The sequence below is a fragment of the Acanthochromis polyacanthus genome, chromosome 11 (assembly GCF_021347895.1).
Source record: "Acanthochromis polyacanthus isolate Apoly-LR-REF ecotype Palm Island chromosome 11, KAUST_Apoly_ChrSc, whole genome shotgun sequence".
Classification (NCBI taxonomy): domain Eukaryota; kingdom Metazoa; phylum Chordata; class Actinopteri; family Pomacentridae; genus Acanthochromis; species Acanthochromis polyacanthus.
In genome coordinates, this window is record NC_067123.1 from 34,367,864 (window position 1) to 34,388,463 (window position 20,600).

The window sequence follows — 20,600 nt, forward strand, 5'->3', positions numbered from 1 at the left end:
GTTTCAGCACATTTTCTGCTATTAACTACCATTAAATTTTTATTCTTTTGACCTGCTGATCAAAGAAAAGTGACATTTCTGTTTGTATTTTTGCCATTAAAGTGGTGATTTGAAAAGGACTGAAAGATTAACTGATAGCCGTTTTCACGCCTGTCTGTTTTTGTGTGTGCTTTGTGTGTCTCTCTGCTCTTTAGGGCCTCTTAGGTTGAGATCACAGCCCAGTTAAACACACACAGTGTTGCCACAACATCTCTTTGAGCTCAGTCACTTACAGGAGAGGCTCTGAATGTGTCAACTTGCACTTAAGTTGCACAATAAATGATAACAGTACAATGTTGGTGAATTTTAGCCTCATATTAGTTCATTTTCCTCTTATGTTTTCTTATGTTTATGGCCACAGCACACGTCATATTGTTAACTTGACATCTAGAGGAAATATTGATACAAACCCTCTGAACCTTAAAACCTGCCATAGGGGTTTGGAAGGCATGTAATTATTTTTAAAAATCACTTAAATTTCACTTCTTTGTCAGAGTCAGAAACTGTGAAAACAGAAAAAATCATTGGATTTCCAACTTTCCAGCAGTCCTTGAACTACTCATCTCTGGCATCTCATTCCATCAGGAAAATTTACCACATCTCAGCTTATAATAGTGATATTTCATTAAAATCATTTTATTCTACATATGTCATTTAAAATTTTTGCCAAAAATAAAGCCTTTGCAATAAATAGATTGTGGGAAAAAACTAAATTACTGTACTCCTGCGTCAGAAACTGACCGTCACAACTGTAAACAGAAAAACTATCAGAGTTTTTGGCTGGACCTGGTTGAACTGCAGGCTGTGTTTACTGTACTCAGAGCAGATTATAGGCACGTATGGAAACATAAAAACCATGCAAGTTGTAAAATATCTACAGCACATACAGCCACCGTTTTTTCCAGTATTGGCAACACTTGTGGGCATTGGTTGATTCCATTTTTTTTAATAAACAGTCACTTTCAACATTTGTCTAACAGTTGGTGTCACACTACTGTCTACTTCTAGCCATAGTTGTGTTGTTTGCACAGAGGTGCAGTACATTATATTGCAATGAAAAATGAGCTCACAGTGACTAAAAATGCAACAGCAGCAATAAGCACATGTACATATAAGCATAAAAAGCAAATATGACAGAAAAAGCATAAGCTGAAACAATAAAAGGTTGATAAATGCCTCATGGCTTGCTGTCCACAACAAGGCAAAGTATAAAAGCTTTTTATCTTATACAAGACATAAAAAAGAAAAGAAAAAAAAGGAAACACAGTAAAGCTTAGCATGCAGAACTTAATAATTAACCATAGTAACATCTACAACAGTAATCATATTCATAATAATAAGACATAAGACATGAAATCTGCCTCTCTTGAATTGTCTATAACTTTGAGAGATATATATATATAGAAGTATAAGCTGATAGGAGCTCAGAGGGTTCATCTGGTACATGTTCTTAATACCTGTGAAATCTGCTGTATGTAATTAATTTACAATATGTAATAGCTTTGTGGTTTCTCCAACTGACATTAAGCTGCCAAATTAAACACATTCATCCTGCCCCTGATTAGTAATGTCAAGCCTTTATTTAAAAAAAGTTGCTGGTGTTCCAGCACGTTATATTGTAGGCTTATTGCTGTCAACTCACATCATAAAATTAAACAACACTGTTCTAGTTATACTTTTGGATGCTGTTCTTATTCCTGCATGTAATTCCTGAACTTCGCAGCTAAAAAAAAGGGGGAAAAAATCCTTTACTTCTTTGTTTGAATTGACGTATGTCACAACTTCTGGCCAACTAGTGCAGGTCTGAAAAGGCCACAGGGTTCTTGTTTATGATTCGAACATCTCTACTCAGGTGGATAGGTTTAAATATCAGCCCTGCGTGTCAAAATAGTGGCAGACACCTGTTGTTCCCACTGATGGAGGAGACAGCAGCACTTCAGAGTGACAGAAAAACTCACCACACGCCACCACACTTCAACACTTTCAGCTGTTTAACATTGAAATACATAAAATTTAAATATACAAAACGGGAGTAAACGCTGCTTTTCACTTTTTACATTTAAACACACACAAAAGCTACTATTGAAATAATAATTTGTCAGCTTCGACATGAGTAAGGGATCATTTTAATTATTATTATTACAGTTATTTTCTTTACAACTGCATTAGATCAACAAAAATGTGAAACGCAGCAGATTTCTGTATGTTAAATCAGACTTATTACTATCATTATGATTAAAAAAAGAGTATTTTCTAAATCCTTCTGTGAAAATAAAGTAAGAAATGACTGTCCTCTCAGCTATGAGTGCAGTCCAGTGGTTCATTTCTTAATAATAGTCCATAAATAAAGGAGTTTCTAGTGTTACAAAACAGCACAGAAGGCCATCAGGCTTCACAACTTGTCCTCATTCACATGCAAACAAACACCGGAGGCCTAAAATAAAGACAAATATAAAGCAATCCACAAGTAAAGCAATGAATCTAAATTTAATTCAAAGAGTGTTTCCAGTAAAACAAACAGTCCTTGCACTTTGAAGGCTTTTCCATCAGTTAAAAATGGCGAATTCAGCTCTAATGAAATCCACGGAGCCAAGTTTGCTGCTTCAGGCCTAAAATAAGTCTCTCAAATGTGTCAGAAATGATCCAAAAGGAATAAAAAAATACATTATTTTTAAGTCTTAGAGCTACAAAGTCAGTCCGATTAGACAGTCGGGCTTTGTTTTGATTAAAATCTGTCAAGAAAACCGAGAGCCCCCTCCATGCAGAAAGCACCGAACATCCTCTCCTCCTGCTCGACCACTTACTTGTCTGTCTCCTGTGACATATTTCGCTTCCTCTCCGGTTCTTCCTTGTGAAACTGGACTTTCAAGTCGGAGCAGGTAACGGAGTGAGTGAGCTGCCAGAAGTTGGGCTACAGGTAAGTCGACTTTTTCTCGCCCCGCTTCTTTTTTCTCCCTCCTCCGCTCTCTGCTGTCTCTCCTCCGCTCCACCTGGACAGGTAAAGCCGCTTTTTTTCCTCCTTCTCTCTCTCTCTTTTTTTTTATTTGTCCCCACCACCAGCAGCAGCCGATCCCTTCTTTTTTAAGTAATGACAAATATCAACACATCCCGCCGCCCCGCATTATAACCTAATATTTGCCTTGGCTGGCTTTAATGGCAGCGGGTCAACTTTGGCTGAAATTCTTTCACAGTGAGAAAGAATTGAGGGTGAGGGCGAGACGGCTCCCGATTGGCTGCTGCCGAGCGGAGCGCGGCTCTGATTGGCTGTCGGACCAGGTAGAGGCCCACCTCACCTGCGAGCACTGAAGACGCTGCAATAACACAGAAAAGTCAGTTTGAAAGCAGGAAAAATGTATTCCTACTCATTTAGATATGATTTTATCCCATATATTTAAAGAATAATCATGAAAAATGTGTTTATAATGAGGGATTAGGAGAATTTAAGGGCAGATTTACCATCCACTGCTGCATTGATTTAACTCCCCCCTCACATTGCAATCCTCACTTGTCTGAGTGTTTCAGGTAATCTCAGAGCAGACGGACAGCAGGGAGGAGCCCTGTCATTAGCTGACACGACACCATTGTCCCCTTAATGAAGCTATTGTATGAAGAGATCGCAGTGTTTGGGATTACCCGGCCAGAGCAAACACTGTGAGTGTGTGTCTCATACAATGAGTGGGTCATCGCTGAGGTGAGGCACAAAATATACCCACTACTGACTCTAAATACTCCCCTTTACCCCCTCAAGTGGTTTCTGGATATTATTCTGCTCCTGTCACGTTTTTATTCACATTTTTCACTGCAAAATAAAGTCCTGCACCTCTATGGAAACAGAAGAACTTTGGCTAGATGTATAGACAACTCCAGAATGTCTTTTGTGCAGTAAAACAAAGTTATAATACATTCACTACAAAAACAAACAAGAAAAGCACTCTGGGCTGGGAGTTAATGACGTATTCATGCATATTAATGGCGCAAGTTTAAAATTAACATAATATTTAATTGTAATGTGCCAAAGACAGTGGGACAGTTGTTGGTTGATCAGTGAGTCTCTTATTTTTTTATTTTTTGCTGTTTTCATTTCAAAGCATCAAATATTAATGCAAATGTGCTTTTACAAATATATATAGTCTCTGTTAAGTGATATGTGTTAATCATTTACCTGTTCAGTTCAGTCTGTCATTTGTTTTTTCCATAGATATCACATCATAGACATCATATTAAAACTGTTTCAATTTCCCATTTTAACACATTTTCTTATTAAGAGGCAATTGAAGGGTATTCTTACACAAATACACTATGAATATACTATGAACTGTGCTTATCTGTTACCTGTTAAACTCTACTATTGCTTTGGGATAAGTCTGATAAGTCTGCAGCAGTGGATTTGTAGTAGGATTGTAATCATGTGATCATCAGCAGGCAGCTGACGTAGCGTTCACTTGTTGTCATAGCTACAGTGCCGCTATCTGATAATGACACAGAAATGTTTATCAAATCCAGACTATAAGCCAGATCACTGCCAAAATCTAATCACTTGGTCCTCGTGTTATTTCAGACCTTGCCTGAAAATTTCATCCAACTTCGTTGGTCAGTTTTTGAGTAATGTTGCACACAGACAGACTAACAGACGGACAAACGCATGCCGATCGTCACATAACGCCACCGCGTTCCTTGGAGGAGCAAAAAAATAATAATAAAGAGCAAAAACTAATTTCTTTCATTAGGCTTTGCATTTTACAAAACTGGAAAAACTGGAATCACACTAAACAACATTTTTCCAAGTACTAGCAGGTGTTACTAAGGTGGACATGCATAGATCCTTTACTGTTTACATTTTACAGCCTCTACAAACTAGATGTTTTCATACTTCTCTGCACATCAATCCTAGAAGGTGTTTCACCATGCTGAATGTATCTCCTATAAACTGTGTCGACTTTTTGAAGTTTTGAAACAGAGTTGCTTTCCATGTTTTTGTGTCTTCCCTACATTCTACCCTTCATTTCAAGGATTTCCTTCACAAATTATAAAGTTCATTCTTATCTTACCTTAGAATAAAGTTATTCTGTTGAAATTTTAAGCCACATATAGATAACCTGCCTATTCAGAAACAGATTTTACACCAAAAGTGTCTCGCAGAGGACTTATTGGTTTATAGATTTCTATGATTTATTAGTAAGTACAAAGGTCCATTTCCCCTTCAAACTTTTGAGATGTTTTCATTGAAGAACTGACTGAGGTCCAAAGACATGAAATTATCCCATATCTTAAAAACAGTGAAGAAAAGTACATTTTGTTCCACTTCTCAGATGGCTGTAAAAGATCTCAGTACTCCTTGCACTACTACAAAATTTTACAGTTACTTGTTTATAGAATGAGTTTATTTTTAAAGTTCTTATTAAAAAACTTGCTCCTCTCAGCTAGTTCTTATCTGGGGTTTCAGAAACGGTTTGGACTCAAACTGGTTTGATTTCTTCTGAAAGTGTTTGCATGACAAAATGCGGGCTTTTTGCCTATGAATGCCTTGAGGCGCTCGAGTATGGAAATCCAAAAATTACGTTCCAGATTCAGTTTAACCGTCACCAGTGTGTGCGAGAGCGTGTTTGCATTTGTGTGTTACTAGCAAGCATGTGTTTGCGTGCCCTGCTGATGATCACTACTATCCTCCCTTGTCCAATTTGTTTTACAGAGCACCTGGGCATTGGCTTAGCTCTCTCTATGTGTGTTTAAATGGGACTGCTAGATAAATACAGGTGGAGTCCTTTTCTCCTGACAGCACACACTCAGTGAGAGAGCAACAACAGAGACACAAAAGAGAGGAAAAATGTTCTATTCAACTTTATTACTCAATCTCTATTCAACTTTATTACTACGTTTTCCTTTTAGTGTGGATGGATTGCTGATCGGGCCTGTCTGTGCCCGTGTTTGAAACACTGCTCATTGGAAACAACTAAAGCATAATACACAACAACCACAAAGACACAAACAGCGACCACAGAGAGATGCAAACTATCATATAAAAACACAGAACAACCACAATGAGATGCAAACTACCACACAGAGATACAAAACTACCACAAAGTAATGCAAACTACCACATAAAGACACAAAATGGCTACGCAGTGACACACAAATGACTGCATATTAATGCAACTATCACAAAGACACACAAAACCACCACAAAAAGATGCAAATTACCAACACGGAGACACAAAACAATCACAAAGTAATGCAACTACCACATAAAGACACAAAATGGCTACATAGTGACACTGTATGACCACATAGAAGTGCAAACTACCCCAAAGACACACAAAATCACCACAAAGAGATGCAAAATAGTACAAATACGAACAAAACAATCATAAAGAAACTGCCACAAAGAGACACAAATTTGACCACATATTAATGAAAACTATCACAAAGACACACAAATCCACCACAAAACGTGTGAAGTACCACATCAAGATTCAAAACCATCCCAAAGAAATGCAAACTACCACACAGAAACTAAACAACCACAAGGTAAAGCAAACTAACACAGACACAGAATCACCACATATAGATACACAGTGCCCACACAGAGATGCAAACTACCACATGGAGGCCCAAAACAACCACAAAGAGACACACAGCAACCATGTACAGAATCAGATTATCACATCAAGACACAAAACTACCACAAAGTGTTGAAAACTACTGACATGAAGACACAGAATGACCATAAAGAGATGCAAATGACTAAATAGAAACAAAACCGCCACAAAAAGATGGAAACTAGCGACACAGAGACACAAAACCTCCACAAAGAGACGCCAACTGCAAGACAGAGATACACAATGAGCACAAAGATATTCTATATCCAGAAACATAAAATGATTGCAAAGACATCCAAACTACAAAAAGAATGAAAACTACAGAGAGAAGCAACATTACCACAAAGAGACAGGTAGTGAATGCAAATAGAAACCAAGCAACCACAACAAACAATGCAAAACAACTAATTAGATGCATAACTACCACAGCGAGACATCAAACTAATACAATTAGAAGCCATACAACCATAAAGAGATGCAAAACAACTATTGAGATGCAAAACTACCACAAGAAGATGTGAAACTACCACACAGTGACACAAAACCAACAGAGAGTGATGCAAAGCAGCTTTAAACCCATGAAAAACTACCACCTCTTGGTGCAAAAGTACCATGAAACCAACTACAAACATGCAAAACCAACATAAATGCTGCTGCAAGACTGTGGCTTTTACACTGAAGTGCCCAGGGGTGTGTTGTGTTCAGGTCCATCCATGAATCATTAACTCTACTCAGAAAACAAAGCTGGAAATGTGTTTTGCTTGCCTTAATCAAAATAATGGTTCTGCATAGTCTTTTCTCTTATCTGTACCTTTCTCTATATGACTTCTGCTTGCAGGAATGTCTGCCATGTGGCGATATGACAGCTTAAACGGTGTGAGGGCTACTGTGCAAGCTGCCACAAGCAGGCATGGGCAAGACTGGAAAGTCAGGGGCCACAAGCCGCGAATACCTTTCTCTAAGTGTGTGTATGTGTGTGTGTTTGTGTGAGTCCGACTATGTGAGAGAGGTGAAAGGTGTATCCCACATACCAGGAGTTTTTTCGCAGGAGAAGCAGCTTGTCTGGACTTGGCCAGGATTAAGTGTCTGAGTCTAAATGTTTGAGTAGAGAAACTCTCAGCTGAGTCGGAGGCAGAGAGGTGAGAGGCGAAGTGTTGTCGTCCAGATGAGCAGCAGGGAGAAAAATCAGAGGTTTGGACAGATGAAGAGGGAAGACAGAACTGTAGCGGCTTGTAGCTGGACTAATATCAACTTTCAAGTATGAATTCTTAAAATCAGCATCATATACGTTTAATTACAGAATTTTTTTCACTTAATTGTCTCTGAATTTCATCTCACTTTGGGGTATATGTTAATTCACACCATCAAATTTGAAATTAATAGTTTTATCTCATAAATAGAAATAAAATGAAATATTAAAAAAATGAATTTTCTGGTCATTTCCACTATTTTTCAATGTTATTTTACACTAAACATGGACATTTACTGTTTATTTTTGATTTTCATTACAAAGTGAATGTGCAAGTTCACTCTTGACCTTTGAAAAGGTCATTTAAGAAAATCTTGATCAAAGCTCTGTTTATTTGCTGTTTTCTGGAGCTTTTAATGGCCAGAAAAAGTTTGTAAATAATTTACAATTAAAGCTTGTAGGTGAGTTTTGAGGTAAGATTCTTTTTTTTAAATTTCAGTGTTATTTTCAATTAGTATTGATATTTTTATTATGTGTATGAGTGTAAAATTGTTTTTTTAAAAATTGAAAACATTTGGAACACTGCATTTCAGCTACTTTTGAGCCCGATTTCTCCACAAAAAATTACAACAATACTTACTTTTCCAAAGGAAAAAAGTATTCTTTTCTGTTAATATGTATTTCTGCACTGTTTTATCTTCTTTTTTTTGATGGGGCCAGGGAAGAATGTCAGTCGGGTTGCCTCTAAATCTTCACTTTCAACTTAAACAATGACCAAAACTTTTCACAAATAACTTAATCTAACATCAGAAGTGCTTTTTTGGCAAAGCTGCTGGTTTGAGCCAAGAATAAATGCTTTCTAAGTTTTAATGAAACTATTTTGCGTTCATTTATTTTAATTCTTTGCGTCATTGCTTTTAGATCTTAAAAAAGATTGTATTCTCCATTTTTCATTTGTCTGCCATAGTGTCCAGTTGTTTTATTTTTCTGTCTTTTACTGTATTTTGTTAGTTTGTCAGTCCGTCATAAAGCACTTCTAACTGTATGTAAGTACAGTCAAAGTTTGATTGATAATGTTTGTGGGGCATCATACAAAGTAACATGAATATATTTCAGCTCTTCCTCCCATATTTAAACCTCAATTACAACTTTACCAGCGTAGATAAAATCTGCTCAAACGTAATATATATTCCTTACTACCAATTCCTCTACATTTGCGTTCAAACTGTCAGTCGATCCAGCGCTGTTGACTCCATTCACCCACAGTCACATTTGGCCCAAATATCAGAGAGCTGCTGCTGTTGCTGATCTGTCAGCGCCTTCACAATCAGCCTCTGTCTGACCGGCTTATGTCTGCCCGACCCGAGACCTCGCCTCTCCTTCAGCCGTACTCTGTGTGTCCAGGTAAGAAATTAACTTTTTTTTTCTCCCTGAAGGCAAGATTTGCATTCTTGATGCAATTTCTCGGGGCATCTCAGGGTCAGCTTTAATGAAGCAATGAGCAGGAAAACACGGCGGTTTAATTTTTACTTCTTTTGTTACACTGTAAAACCAACCCTCCACTAAGAAACTCTGAGTGCTATTTCTGTGTGTCATGTCACGTGGCTCGAGGCCTCTGAAGGCTGCAGTGAAAGTAACCAGCATGTGGATGTGTTGTGACTGTGTCACGGCTTGTGTACGGTCCGACTGGTCTGGCAACATTGTGCCATGTCACAGCAGTGGACTGTGGCAAAACCTGTTGGTTTGGAGGAGAAAAAAAGGGAAAAGCGTGAAGCGGGAGCAGGGAGAGGAAGTGGCTAATAGGGAAGATGAAATCCGACTTCCTCTTCCCTCAACAGCCTCTAACCAAACATGGAGGTCACCCATCATAGTCACCGCTCTCCCCTTTCTGTGTGAGGATAAAGACTGAAATGCATCTTTAAAAGCTCTTGAAATCTCTTTGGATATGCAGCAAGAGACAAAAAACAGAAACTGTCCCCTGACAGGTAAAAGATAATTTACACGAGTGAACCTGAAAGCGCTTGTGGCGGGAAGTAAGAACCCAAATAGGATAAAAAAAGAAAAAATCTCAGGCTGTCTGTGGCAAACCCCTGCTTATTCATACAAACAATAGACAGCCAGATAATATTCTCCTCTACTATTGAATAGCTGACACCTGGAAGATTTGCTTTCACACAGGCCCTGAGGCTGGACAACCCCACCCCAAACCTAAGCTAGCAAGTCCCTGCACAACATCCTCCAGGGTGGGGGAACTTGAGCAATGTGTGGCTTTTGTCATTTTCTTCCCCCCACCTTCTTTCTTTTGCTTTCTGAAAGCATAATCACATCCTTCTCTCTTGAGAGATATTTCCCGCTTTCACAAAGGACTGAAAAGATTGTCTCTCTTTTCTTAGGATGGGGGGGGGAAAAGGCAGGAGTGGGGGTTGGAGGGATGCAACGGCGCTGGCTGGAGGCTTTTCTCACAATGATAAGATTTCTCTCAAGAAAAGTCGTGACACCGAACTGTCAGGAAGATTTCCAACAGGAGCCGAAATAGCTCACACACACTCTGTTTGCTCAGTCTCTCTAATAAGGACGAATGAATGAACGCAACTCATAAGAGGACGAACAACAACTGTGCTTTTCCTGTTTTCCTAACAGACTCGCTGATGTTTTGGTGTAACTGAGACAGCTTCTCTGTGTTTCCATCATGAGATAACTGCAGGTCATTTACATAGTAGCTGAAATTTAGTCAAATACTGAACGGTGCTGAACGGTTCCACTGTTTCAACCAGATGCCAAAACCACAGTCACACATAGAAGAGATAAACATCTAATGCAGCCCACACACACATTATGGTCTGTGCAGGCCAGTGTTTGTAGAGCTGCGATTAAAAATAAGAGTTAATAAATAATTGAGTGGAAGCTGAGATTGTTATGATGATGAGTTAAACTGTTTAACATGGCAGCAGTTAAGTGTGTTTCAGTAAAGTGTGCTTGTGTGCACATGTTGTGGATGCTGGTGGTACATTTTCAGTCTAAGTCCTCCTCCATACCTGCCCCCTGGTGTTGCTCTGAGGGAGGATGTCTTTTATCGCTTCTCTCTCAAACTTGAAGTAGATTTCAAAGAGTTTTCATCCTGTGAACAACAGGTTTGAAGTATTTCATTTAAATTATAAATCTAACAGAGAATGTGGGGCAAAACATTCAAGAAATAAAAGGATCCGACAAACAGCACATTTTATAATGCTGGTATCTAATTTGAATTTGAATGTCTAATTTGGGTACAAACACACCTGGAAAAACAAGAGCAGTAAAAAATTGGAGCGGTAATATAAATAAAATGCAGTAACAACTCACTGTTGTTAGTTAGGCTTGTTTAGTATGAATAGAGAGACACTCATCAGGGTAAAATTGGACCATATTGTTATTTTCATATTAATGTTGGGCTATTTATGTAAACTAAAACTGATTTCTTTTGACATGATGTTATAGACAGCCTGGTCAAAATAAAAGTTACCGCCTAGATTTAACTAAGCAAACAGGTAAGAGCCTTCCATTGGATAATTACTGCACTGATGAATATGTTTAAGCTGCAACAACTTATTTAACCCTAGCTAAGGCAGGGAGGAGCTTCTCTTTCTTAAACAACCATGTTGGAAGACATATCCTGTGGTCATGGAAAGGATGTTGATCTGTCTCAGAAGGGTCAAATTATTAGCCTGCATCAAGCAAAGAAAACAACTAAGGAGATGAAACTACTAAAATCAGGACCATCCAACGTATTATTAAAACCTGAAGGATAGTGGTGAACCATCATCTTTGAGGAAAAAATGTGGTTGGAACAAACTCTTAGATGATCGCAGGAAATCAACAGTAGAACTCATGACTATGTTTAGTGAAAGTAAGAGTATTTCCACATGCACAATGCAAAGGGAACTCAAAGGATTGGGACTAAACAGCTGCAGCTCTAAGAAAACCATTCATCAGTGAGGCTCATCAAAAAAAAAGGCTTCAGTTTGCTAGACAGCATAAAGATTGGGCTCTGAAGCAATGGAAGAAGATCAAGTGTGAGGAGTCCAGATTTGTTCCATAGTGATGGGGGCATCAGGGTAAGAAGAGAGGCGGATGAAGTGATGCACTCATCATGGCTGGTGCCTGTCAGCCTGCAGGGGTCAGGGTTATGATCTGGGGTTGGTCAGGTTCAGCAATGTTATGTTCCCGAAGAATGAAGTCAGCTGACTACCTGAATACTGAATGACCAGGTCTTTATATCAATGGAGTTTTTCTTCCCTGATGGACATGATCCAAGATGACGATATCAGGATTCATGGGGCTCACACCTACTCACATCATCAATGTAAGATCTTAGTGAAAGATTAATGCATCTCTGGACAGAAATACATGCTGTGACATTGCAGAAGCTTATCGAAACGATGCCACAGTGAATGAGTGCCGTAGTCAAAGCTCAATGCAGTCCATCAAAATATTAGTGTGATTTTTTTTTTTTTGGCTGGGCAATGTATATTACTTACATTATTCAGCGCTCTGCTATCCTACTATCCCCTCACCCCAACGAGTCGAGGCACACGTCTGCCTTCCCTGTGCCTGGTTCTAAGTTTTTGTATTTTTTTTTCTTCTTACGAGTAAAGAAGGGACTTCTTGTTCCCTCTTACTTTCGCAAAGTGGTTGTTTTGTCACGCCTGCTCCAGTGATCGGGCTCGTCAGGCTAATGAGGAGCGGCTGTGCTCCCAGCACGGCTGGAGTGAATGAACAATCAGCGCTGCATAAAGCCCAGCTCTCCCCACGCCTCAGTACTGGATCATTGCACCGGAACTCTGCTCTCTGCACACCGGACTCAACAAGCTACAAGCCGTCTCATACAATTCGCTGTCTGGACTCTGTTTGTGCTTTATGCTAGATACCCGCCTCTCACTGACCGCATGCCACACGCTTCTCGCCATACTCCCTCTGCCTGCTGCCGGAACTCTGCCTCCATCCCGTCTCCCAAAAAACCTGGACTTCTGTGAGTTATCTTCCCTCCGTGTTTTAGTTTCTATTATTTGGCCTCCACGGCCATCTGGACCGTCCCCCTTTGTTTAGTATTAGTTTAGTTAGTCTTAAAGTTCATCACGGCCTTGTCGTCACCGTCAGTTCAGTTTAGCCTTTTCCATTCTGTCTTACCCGTGCCTCTCGAGTGTTTTCTGTTATTTACACAATAAGTCATTATTTCACCTGCCTGCCCGTTCGCCTGCTGCTTGGGTTCACATCACCATATCATGACATGTTTAAAGGGAATCCAAAGGACTCTTTGCATCTGGTGGGTTTCTCTTTTCAAAATTTGGGTTGTCTTCACTGTACACTGTGAAGCACAATGAGATGATACATGTTGTTGCCGCTATATCATTAAAGTAAAACTGAAAGACTGCTACAGCGATCCTAAATTAATTATTAGTTGTAGCAAATGATGTGCATGTGACATTAAAAACTGCAAATTCACAGTGTTATTATTAATGAGCAGTAGTGTAACTTCAAATGGAGCTAGAAAACACTGCATAACATAACATAGTTTTGTTAAATAACCCACAGTGATACAAAAATGTCCCTGTTATCTCCCTTTACCTTAGCTCAGTTTCAATGTAATGATCTTTTAGTGTATGAGCACTAAATTACCTGTATATGTTCATAACCATCATCAGATAAAAAAGGTTTTGTTTTTGTCTTTAGTGTCATTTTCACATTTTCCTCTTTGAGTTTCATTGCCTCTCTTATGAAAGGCTGAAAATAACTCCACAAGAACCATTATCAGCCACTTATAAGGCCACTGACAACCGACCTTCATGCTCATGCAGGAATATTAGTCATCTTTGACTCATCACTGAAATCTGACTAACATATTTACTGTGTGGTAAAAGGGTGCTACTTTAAACCGAGGAACATTGCCTAATTGAAATCCGTCATCTGTCTAAATCAGGGGTGTCAAACATGCAGCCCGCGGGCGAAAACTGGCCCTCCAGAGGGTCCATTCTGGTCCACAGGATGACTTTCTAAAGTGTAAAAACTATAGAGAAGACATTAACTGCAATTTGTAAAACTATTTATTTAAAATAATTTCCAGACTATGACAAGTTATCTTGATCATACAGTAAAATACTAGATTGCTCTTTTTTTTGTCATTTTGTTTAATTTTTGTAATATTTTGTCTTGTTTTTGTTGTATTTTTGTCTGAATTTTGTTTCTCACATTTTTGTCATTTTGTTTCTCGCTTTTGTTGTTTTGTTTCCTTTTTGTCTTGCTTGCGGTTTTTGTCTTATTTCTTGTCGTTTTGTGTTTACTTCATTGTTTTGTGCATAATTTTTGTCATTTAGTTTCACGCTTTTGTCATTTTCTGTCTCGTCTGTCATTTGTGTAATTTGTCCATTTTTTTTGTCGCTCTAACTTTTTTGTCACAATTTTTGTCTTTTTTTTGTTTGTTTCATGTCGTTTGTCTCATTTTTCGTCATTTTGTTTTTCGCTTTTCATTTTGTCATTTTTGTAGTATATTGCCTTGTTTTTTGTTTTTTTTTAAAGTAAAATAGTATATTGTTCAGTTCCAGATACCTATGACGAAATGTTTTGTGCCCTTGTAGATAATCTGTGATCTATAAGCTGTAATGTGTTTTGTGAAAAGATAGTTTCTTACTTTTTTTTTTTTTGTACTAAAACAAAGGAAAACATTTGGAGTTGTTTATTTATACATTATTATGCTGGGATTTCACTGGTCCTGCCTGCTTGAGATCAAATTGGGCTGAATGTTGCCCCTGAACTAGAATAGGTTTCAATTCAGGTTGGTTTAAATTTGCTATATAAATAAAACTTAATCTGAAATGTCAGAATGCTTACAAAACTGAGAATTACATTAGAAAAGTATTTCATCTGTGAATTTGAAACAAGCAGGCAGGCTTTATACCTCAGTGGATAGAATCTAATTTCCAATTTGAGATCATTATGAAGCAATAATTGCAAATAAATCATCTTTTTAAGCTGTCTTCTTCTGTTGTACTTTCCTGATTGGATTCAATTTGACAAATTATGATTCTTTTAATAATTTAATGTCTCTAAATGCCTTGCTTTCTCTGTTTGTGTTGTTGTGCATGTAAAGACGTTGTATGTAATAGTTAAACTCTGCCACTGGGGGGCAACATTGCCAATGTCATGTATCTGCAGCATGCTGACTTCCATTACATAGCAGTACCGGTGCATTCAAGTTCCTCCTAAAATCGTAGGAATTCCTTCACCCGCTATGTGCTTACATGTTGTATCCCACGATCCTGTTACCTTGCTCCTCACATATGCTACCTAAAACAAGGTGGATTGTGACTGAAAGAAGTGTTAGATTACCTACTATAATATTACTACTTCTTCCATGAACCATTACAGCAATACTTCTAATTAGTTTTATGATGTTCATTCATGTTACTGTTTCATTCCTCAAAATAAATTCCTTACACTGTTTCCAACATCTGCATCTCTGAGTTATATCAGTTATGTTCAAAAACAAATCACACAAACAAGTTCTGAATCTCGTGAATTGATTATAAATATCTGAGTCTTGTGAGCTTGTGAGTGTCCCTGAATGCAGCATCGACGGTTCACTTGTCAGTGAGAACCGAGCAGCTGTCATATTTGTGTGTGGGCACATTTCAAACGACACGTCCTCTTATTTAAAACAGGTAAGAGCTGTTGTTTTCATAAATATGTACTATAAGGTAAAACGCTGTCAGTGCTAATGGCTACCATTAGCCCCGAGGTCAGTTAAAACTCCATACGGTTTAGCCGGCGAGCTAACTTGCTACAGAGCTAATGTTAGCATGTACCACGTTAAAGCTAATAAGTGACACTTCGCAGAAGAATTGGTGAAAACAAACTGGAGTCACGTCAAGGACTTAACGGCCTTCGACGAGTTAACGGTTTGTATGAAGAAAAGTAACCTGAGAGCACGTTTGTGGCGTATTAAAGTAGATATCACCGGATAAAAACGCATCACAAAACAGAAACAGTTAGCTAATGCTAACATATTCAAATGTATTTTGCTTATTGTCTCCACATCTGGAGGAATACACCACGGATACATACTCGTATATCCAAATACCAAGGCACCAATGACACTGCTTACTTTTTAATGATCCATTTACCATATGGTGTTGATTTAAGTAAATATATTGCGTAATTAGCTGTAAATTACCAGATTTTTCAAAAGTTAACCAACTGTATTCAACACTGAACACACTGCTGACTGACAGAGGGCTGTTTATAGAAGTTGCTAGCAAGTAATGCTGGATCACAAAAAGGGTAAAGTGGGTAGCTCCCTTCTCGGCTATACTGTTGGTCACCACTTACACACTGAAATGTAAAGAAGGGGGCTGCATTATCATTAATCTAGAGTCATTAAGTTTGGTGTCCAAATCAAGGAGCCTGCAGCTCGTTTTTGTCTTGTGGCCTCTTGAAGGCCTTTGGGTTAAAGCTGCCACTCATTTAAATGACTCATTTAAAATTTATGAGCCATACACAAGTGCATTGGCATGAGGAATTAACCTAACAAGTTTAAATATTGAGATTGTTTTTTATGCACTGCAAAAACTCAAAATCTTACCCAGTCTATTTGTCTTATCTTTAGTCAAAATGTCTCATCCCACTTGATTTACGATAAATTCATTTCAGCAAGATGGATTGACTTGTTTTAAGACAATGCATCTTAAATATCTTGTTAAGTCAAACAATCTTGAAATTTTCTTGTTTTGAGTTGCATTTTACAAGAAAACTCAAAATACATTTAATACATCTCAAATCAGGAGGTTACATGAAAGCAAAAATCTATTTTTAAGTGAAAAATTGCTATTTTTAAAGCATGTCTGGCTTATTTTAAGACACCTAAGCTTGACACCTAAAATATAACTTAAAATAAGTTTTCCCAGCTAATTTTAAGATCTCGTTATTCTAAATGTATCTTATTCCAAGAAATCTTACCAAACCATTTTTCACTTGTTCTATTGGAAGATTTTTTTTCCCCTCTTATTTCAAGGTAAAGGTTCCTTGAAATAAGCTTTTTTTAAATTGTTTTGAGAAGAGCATTTTTCTCAGTGTGGTGCTCATTTATGTAAGTAGTTTAAATATTAAGGAATAGAAATATATCAGATACAGCTTAATCTGACCCTAATATATATTAAAGGATAAGCCACTGCAGTATTACTATCTTAAGTAATTTAAACCAGTACTTGCAATGCTACAGACACCTGCATAGCAACCCTTTCAATTTAAGGATTCCCTGGATCCACTGTATGCAAATTTTCTAACCCTTTTTCTTTTATCCACCTAAACCATTGTCAGGAATGTTCTTAGTGAGAGTTCCCTCGACAGAGTGCATACTGGACTGGAGAAACTAGTTTATAAAACCACAGAGTAAAAATCAACATTTAAATGTGCACGTGGGCAAGAGAGAACTTGTTTCTCAGATACCGCCCTCCAAAAAAGCCAATTGCAAATATCTTTGTAGCAAACCTGCCAGTTCTGGGCCTATTGCTACAAACTTGTCTGTCATCTTAAAACCTGACAGCAGTACTTTAAAAAGAATTTAAAACTGAAGTGTCAGATTGAAAAGAGCTGCAGGTTTTTCTCAGGCGAGCGAGCAGGATAGTGCGGTACATAAAGGTAACTTCTAGTCTTGAAATCAGTCAGCCCTTCCCTTAATGTAAGCCCAGGTTTTATGGCCCAGTCTGCTGAGTGTGTTTATCCCGAAGCACCTGCATCTGAGCTCAGGTCAAACTGAAGCTTTAAATTGTTTACATTTCCTGACTCTGGCTGAGTGGGTGTAGCCAGCTCTTTTCTTGGTTTGCACAGTGTTTATAGCAATAAAACTTTAGACTGCCCATAAGGTTACTTACTGATCTTGTAAGAGGCTGATACAGCATAAACAGAATTGCCCGTCTCATAATTTATCATGACCTGTCACCCATACCTGACATTTGATTGATATAATTATCAACCTCCCTTCTGCTCACAAACTGCTGATAAACTTTTACTGACTGACTGGTGATGCTTATCAGTACACATGAAGTCATTTGTGCTTTCGTTCTTGTTTTTGCTAGGATGGCACGGGGGCATCAAAAGATTCAGTCCCAGCAAAAAAATGCCAAGAAACAGGCGGAGATGAAGAAGGCCAAGGGTCATGATCAAAAGACGGCAGCCAAGGCGGCGCTAGTGTTTACCTGCGCTGTGTGCAGGGTAAGTCAGACAACCCAGAGAGCTAAAGGCAAAAGGATTGTTTTATTCACATTTTTAAGTCTGTACATCACACGCTATGTTCTTCCCATTTTTAAGACTTATGGTTTAAATGAAGTATAAGACTTTAATACCTGAGTTTGATTTTAATAGTTGGATTTTTCGTGTCCTCCCGCAGTCCCAGATGCCTGATCCAAAAACCTTCAAGCAACACTTTGAGAGCAAGCACCCAAAATCCCCTCTGCCCCCTGAGCTGGAAGGAGTAGAGGCATAAGCGATCACCACCTGGACACCGAACTCTCCAAGGCCCTGTACCAACTCTGCACTTGTCAGTCTGACAGCATTGGATGATTTGATGTAACCAACATGAAGCTTCATTTATCCTTTAACAGGACAGATTGCCGTTGATGCAATGCTTCCTCCCATCCCGTCCTATGTGCTTGTGTTTAAAAACATGCAGAGCTAGACTCAAATGCAGTTTTGATGTCAGGGCCGCTGTAGACCTGTACGATCTATGAACAATGAAAAGGGGTGAAAGATGATTCCTCTCCTTTAATTTCACACAGTTTCTCACAACTGCCCTGGTGTGTTGTGCATATAGGAATATTTCTCGCTGCTAGCTCTTGTACCTCTTTTATCCAAAGCTTTTGTGGATTGATCGAACCTCTATAGATAAACACAGCGACTGAGGTAAACTGTGGATTTGGCTTGGGTGGGAGAATTAAAGTTAAGGCAGTGACAAAAGTGACCTCATCCGTTTTGTTAGTGCTTTGAGTATTGAATCAAAAGGAGGCTGTGACGCTCAGCTGTTCACCGTGTAACTCCTCCACAGCGCTGTCTGCCCTGTTATACTGCAATCTTTAATAGAGCTAATCAGAGAATTTCATGTTGGGTCACAAAAATGTGAAATCTGTCAGCCATTTGCAAGCGGCTACAATGAATTGTACGTTAGTTAAATTTTATGGGAGCTCGCCAGCAACATATATGCTCGGAAAATGAATGTATGCTCCAATGATGTATTATACCATTTTAATAAATTTTACTTTGTTGTATTTGTGCTGTATTGTTTTATTTTAAGGTTCTATTATAATGTTTTGTGGAATTGATGGGAAGGATTAGAGTGATTGCATGTAGATATTGCGTCTTTCAGTAGATGGTATTGGAAAGACTCCACCCTGTCTGGACTGACGGTAGTTTCTCATGGCTGTCACTTACACTAATCCTACGTACGTGCCCATTCTTGCTTTTCTGGCTTGGTGAACTAACACTGGCTCTTTAAGTTTCAAGATTTTGATAGTTCAATGCACCAAAGGCGTCCAAAGTGACTGCAGTTCTCTGCTCATTTAATAGTAAATAGAAGTCTCTCTGACCTTGGATGTCAGGTCTTGCCTATCTTTGTAAATGTGCCATAATTAATGAATAGCAATGAAAATATTTGTATACACAGTATTTACTGGAGGGAAGACGGTGAGGCTCAGAGAGTAATTGGACGTCATCCCAGGAGGCAGTGTTAATAATCCGTGACACTTTTTAATGAATAAATTAGTCTCCGCTGCCAGTAGAGGTGACTGTATGGATCAAAAGCAAGTCACACAGGTCGTAAAACCTTTTACTTGCTTCACTTGAAGATTTAAATACCTTGTGTTAGGTGGCCGTTCAACCCTCCTGTTGTCCTCATTTATGGGCACCAAAAAATATTGTTTCGTCTGAAAAAAATCCAAAAAATCTGCAAAAAATTTCCCCAAATTTCTGATAATTTGCTAAAACTTCAGGAAGAAAATTCTGATAATTCTTAAAAATTTTATTTACACCCCCCCCCCCCATGTGACAAGAAAATTCTTGTAAATATTTTCAAGAACTGAGTAAAAACTTCCCAAAAAAAATCCTAAAAATATCTAAAGTGACTATATATATACACCAGTAAAACTTATATTTTCTTTACAGAAAAATCAACCAAAATCCAGCCAAATTCACTGGATTTTGGTTGATTTTTCTGTGAATGTTCCTAAACATCCATCCATTCTCTAGACACCGCTTATTCCTGCTGGAGCCTATCTCAGCTGACTCAGACGAAGGCAGGGCACCCTGGACAGGTCGCCAGTCTGTCACAGGGCTACATATACAGACAAACAATCACACTCACATTCACATCTACGATTTAGAGTAACAAATTAACCTCAGCATATTTTTTGGACTGTGGGAGGAAGCCGGAGTACCCGGAGAAAATGTTCTTAAACATTTTTAACATTTCTTTTTTTCCACCAAAAAATGTTCAAAGATTTCCATAAATGTTGAAAATGTGGACATCAGAAGTTTCACTGTGAATATATATTTTTTTCTCCACGTTTTCAAACTTTAAAACGGGTCAGTTTTGACCCACAGGACGACACGAGGGTTAAAAACAGATGCACAGGGGACAGAAACTGGTATTGAAATTGTAGTGAAACAAACACATCTGTGGTCGCCTGGAAATGAGTGAAACTGCCTGACATTACTCAAGCAGCATAAAAGAATGTCACTGACTCGTTCATGTTCTGTGG

General features: G+C 38.4%; 1 protein-coding gene across 1 annotated transcript; it reads left to right on the top strand.

The window, feature by feature from the left end:
* Window positions 1-15,381: 15,381 nt before the first annotated feature.
* On the top strand, window positions 15,382-19,112 carry znf706 (zinc finger protein 706). Its single transcript, XM_022212869.2, has 3 exons — window positions 15,382-15,515; window positions 17,928-18,063; window positions 18,239-19,112. Exons 2-3 carry the CDS (start codon window positions 17,929-17,931, stop codon window positions 18,332-18,334), a joined length of 231 nt encoding a protein of 76 aa, XP_022068561.1. The 5' UTR covers window positions 15,382-15,515; window position 17,928; the 3' UTR covers window positions 18,335-19,112.
* Window positions 19,113-20,600: the final 1,488 nt, after the last annotated feature.